This window comes from Frankliniella occidentalis, unplaced genomic scaffold, assembly GCF_000697945.3.
Source record: "Frankliniella occidentalis isolate FOCC.00 unplaced genomic scaffold, Focc_3.1 Scaffold318, whole genome shotgun sequence".
NCBI classification, from domain to species: Eukaryota; Metazoa; Arthropoda; class Insecta; order Thysanoptera; family Thripidae; genus Frankliniella; species Frankliniella occidentalis.
Window position 1 is genome coordinate 95513 of NW_026267443.1, and position 3354 is coordinate 98866.

The following is a 3354-nucleotide window of genomic DNA, read 5'->3' on the forward strand; positions in this document are numbered from 1 at the left end:
TACCAATGGATCCACACCGAAACGATAACTCATCTACTTTTTAATCACATTCTCAACGCAATTCTCAGCAACATTTAATTGACCGCATCAGTTACGCTTTCCACAACCGTTCATTATTTTTAGAGATGATAGCAAAGTTCCTGGAAAGGAGACAAATTTGTGATAGGTTAGCTAAGGAAATACTCCAGGGCTGCTAACAACAGTATACTTCAATGGAGCCTCAACCCAATCTGCACCTAGATTGCAGGATTAGGTTGGATTGCACAACTCATCTTTAGAAATTATTAACTATTTGTATAGGTCTTTGAGCTTATTTGGTTGGCTTTTCATGAGTATGCGACGCGATCCTGCAATGCTTTTGATGTATTTCCATTCATTGATTAACGGTATCGAACGTATAGCTACTCATGATTGTGTTAGTTGTAAGCACCCTCAGTATATCTCCGTCTATTCAAAGATAGAATCATTCCGCCTAAATGGCACTAGGAACGCGGAATGTGCACAGCGATAAGATCGAAAGGGGAAGTAAATCATCTCCGAAAAGAAGCCTAAATTTACAAGAGATATTCAAAATATACTCAGAGTTTTAAAAAAAGTTCAGTCTAAAGTTTAGGTAGGGATTGGCAGCGTTTGTCACCGTGTCGACCACGTTAGGTGGCGACAGAGGAGTGAATCGCACCTCAGAGCACAGGGAAAGCTAGGCAAAAAATCAGAACAAAGAAGCAACATATGCGAGGTCTCTTAAAATATCAACTTTCAGTTCTGCTACACCCTCCAGCACGCTGAAGGAGCACAGCTTTGTTTTCACTGGGGGAGAGTAGTATCGTGGCACTTCTCTGATGATATGCATCGCGGTTGAATGTAGTGAGCGTAAAGAGAAGGCAGCCAAGTCCTCAATCAATTTGACAGTTTACTCTTGGCGCTTGAAGCACCTAGGCTAGGCCTCCTTCATAATTGCACATTCCTTCATCAAAACCGTTTTTTTTTTTTTGTATTGTCATTGTCAAATTTTGATGCTCAACATGACTGCCCTATATACGTTTGCAGAAACATCTCGAATGACATTTTTCTTTGCTACTAAATAAATTTACTTGCATTGCAAAAAGTACAATAGAACAAACGAGCCGTAATTTGAGGAAAAGGTACTGTGGGCCCTGATCCAAGGTGATATATTTCCTAATCCTGAGAAAGTAGTACTCAAATAAGAACAAAACCAAATTTGTACAATACGAAATGCATTGCAAATAGTTGTCTGGAAGAACCCCTCCCACTAAACTATCCTGCTGCAACAACCATGATTAGAATCCTTCCTTCCCTTCAGGCCACGCTTGCATCAGATCTGACCGAGCCAAACTTTGCACCCCTCTGCCCTCTGTCGCATCTGAGAGTCTATCTCCACATGACCGCGCCTCGCGTGGGGGCCCACCTGGGGAGCTTCCTCCTATCCGATGAAGCGGATGTTGGTGAAGACGGAGGAGGCGGGCCGCTTCCGGTTGCAGAACTGGATGGTGCGGCCGAGGTCGCCCTCCTTGGCGCGGTGCAGCCCGACCAGCAGCTGGATCACGTCCTCGCGCGACGGGTTGCACATGTTGTACTGGTCCGGGTCGTACGAGCCGCGCGTGCGGGTGACGCGCTTCCACGGGTAGCGGCGGTAGTAGCGGCTGCGCTTGTGGACCTGGCTGAACAGGTCGTCGTACTCGTCCGGGTTGGGCCCGGGGCCCGGCTGGCTGACTCGGCCCTCATCCTCGTCCTGGGACGCGGGCTCGATGAACACGAGCGGCGGCTTGTTGTTCTTCCAGGGGTCCTTGCGCACCAGGTCCACCAGCGCCTCCGTCACCTCTCGCAGCTGCGAGGACGGCATGTCGGCCAGGTAGCCGTCGACACCTGTAAGAGGGGGGCAAGCGCGAGAGTCATGAGAAGTACAGTAACACCGAGGTCGAGGGTATGGATGTTTGGTGCCGACGAGTGCATCGATCGCAGGGAAAGAACTGAAAAGACTGAGGACAAACAAGGAAAACATGGCAATCATAGGTACAAATACTGACATGGAAACCATATCGGGAAAGTGGCAGACCAAGGAAAACCTGTCAAAGGTCAACTAGAAAAGCAAAGAAACCGCAGCAATAAATCGGACAAAACCCAGGAAAAACCGAGACAAATGAAGTATGATTCGGGAACCCCTTGCGAAACTTAACCATGTCGAGGATAGTTAGGAAGGATGACCGGGGAGCCGGAAACAACACCAGCGAACGCGGTCATATCGGAAGTGCGTCCTCGCCAGGCCAAAACCACGGGGTCAGGTGGCCTCGGCCGGTGGGCCTGTCCTTCATCACTGCGGGATTATTTGCCGAACGTGCCTCGGACTGACCCGACGCGGGCGAGCGCGCCCCCAAGGGCCATAGTGCGGCAGCACAACACGACCGACGACTGTGCGCGGGCAGCGGCCCCGGCCACCTCGGCAAAGCCAGGCAAAGCCGCATAGCCCCGAGGAGTCGGTGGCTTCGGCTTGCTCCTCGCGGTGGGCACTGCTGTCCCGTCGAGAGATAGCAGCAGCAGCAGCAACAGCAGCAGCAGCAGCATCATCATCATCATCATCAGCAGCAGCAGCAGCAGCAGCAGCAGCAGCAGCAGCAGCAGCAGCAGCACCAGCAGCAGCAGCAGCAGCAGCAGCACCAGCAGCAGCACCACCAGCAGCAGCAGCAGCAGCAGCACCAGCACCAGCAGCAGCAGCAGCAGCGGTGTTGCTTACCGTTCTGGCTGGGGACCTCGGCGTTCTCCTGGACCGCCGGGACGGGCGAGCTGCCGGCCGGGCCGGGGGCGGCCAGGACCGCCACGACGACGAGCACCACGGCCAGCTGGGCCGCGCGCTCCATGCTGGCGAGCCTGCCGGAGAGAAGAAACCCGAGCGTGAAACATTGTGCAATATACACTGCGAAAAGTTTGTCGTACCGGATGCAGAGGAAAATTTGCCATGGAATATGTACTATTATACAATTAAAAGTTGTAAATTTACAAGCACTGCGCATGGGCTTGGAATCGAATGACAAGCAAGAGTGGTCAGTTGAACATGTACACATTTTGTAATTGGTGAATCGCATAATATATCGTACAGGTACAGGTACATCACAGTGAAGGGGTAGAAAAATTTTGGGGCGGTAGTATTTAACCCCCTCCCCCCTCCTATCTGGCTGTAGTGTAGTCTGCGCGTGGGCGGCGGGTACCCCCTGTCGCCCGTCTCCCCCTCGCTCGCACTTCACTTACCCACCCCCCGGGCGGGTAGGGCCCAAGTCGGAGCAGCGCTCCGCTGTGAGCTCAGCTCCGCCCACCTCAACACACCACACCAGACCAGACCAG

At 52.3% G+C, this 3354-nt stretch overlaps 1 protein-coding gene across 2 annotated transcripts in view; it reads right to left on the reverse strand.

The window, feature by feature from the left end:
- LOC113214309 (uncharacterized) overlaps positions 1 to 3354 on the reverse strand; it is an 11809-nt gene continuing 8455 nt past the window's right edge. The window contains exons 2-4 of one of the 2 annotated variants that reach the window (XM_026433629.2): positions 2750 to 2883; positions 1427 to 1884; positions 1 to 140 (exon numbers count right to left, since the gene is read on the reverse strand). In XM_026433629.2, the coding sequence (XP_026289414.1) occupies positions 1442 to 1884; positions 2750 to 2873 (567 nt within the window). In that variant the 5' untranslated portion in view covers positions 2874 to 2883 and the 3' untranslated portion in view covers positions 1 to 140; positions 1427 to 1441. Of the gene's footprint in view, positions 1885 to 2749; positions 2884 to 3354 lie in introns of both variants that reach the window. The other variant, XM_026433628.2, reaches the window with a different exon arrangement.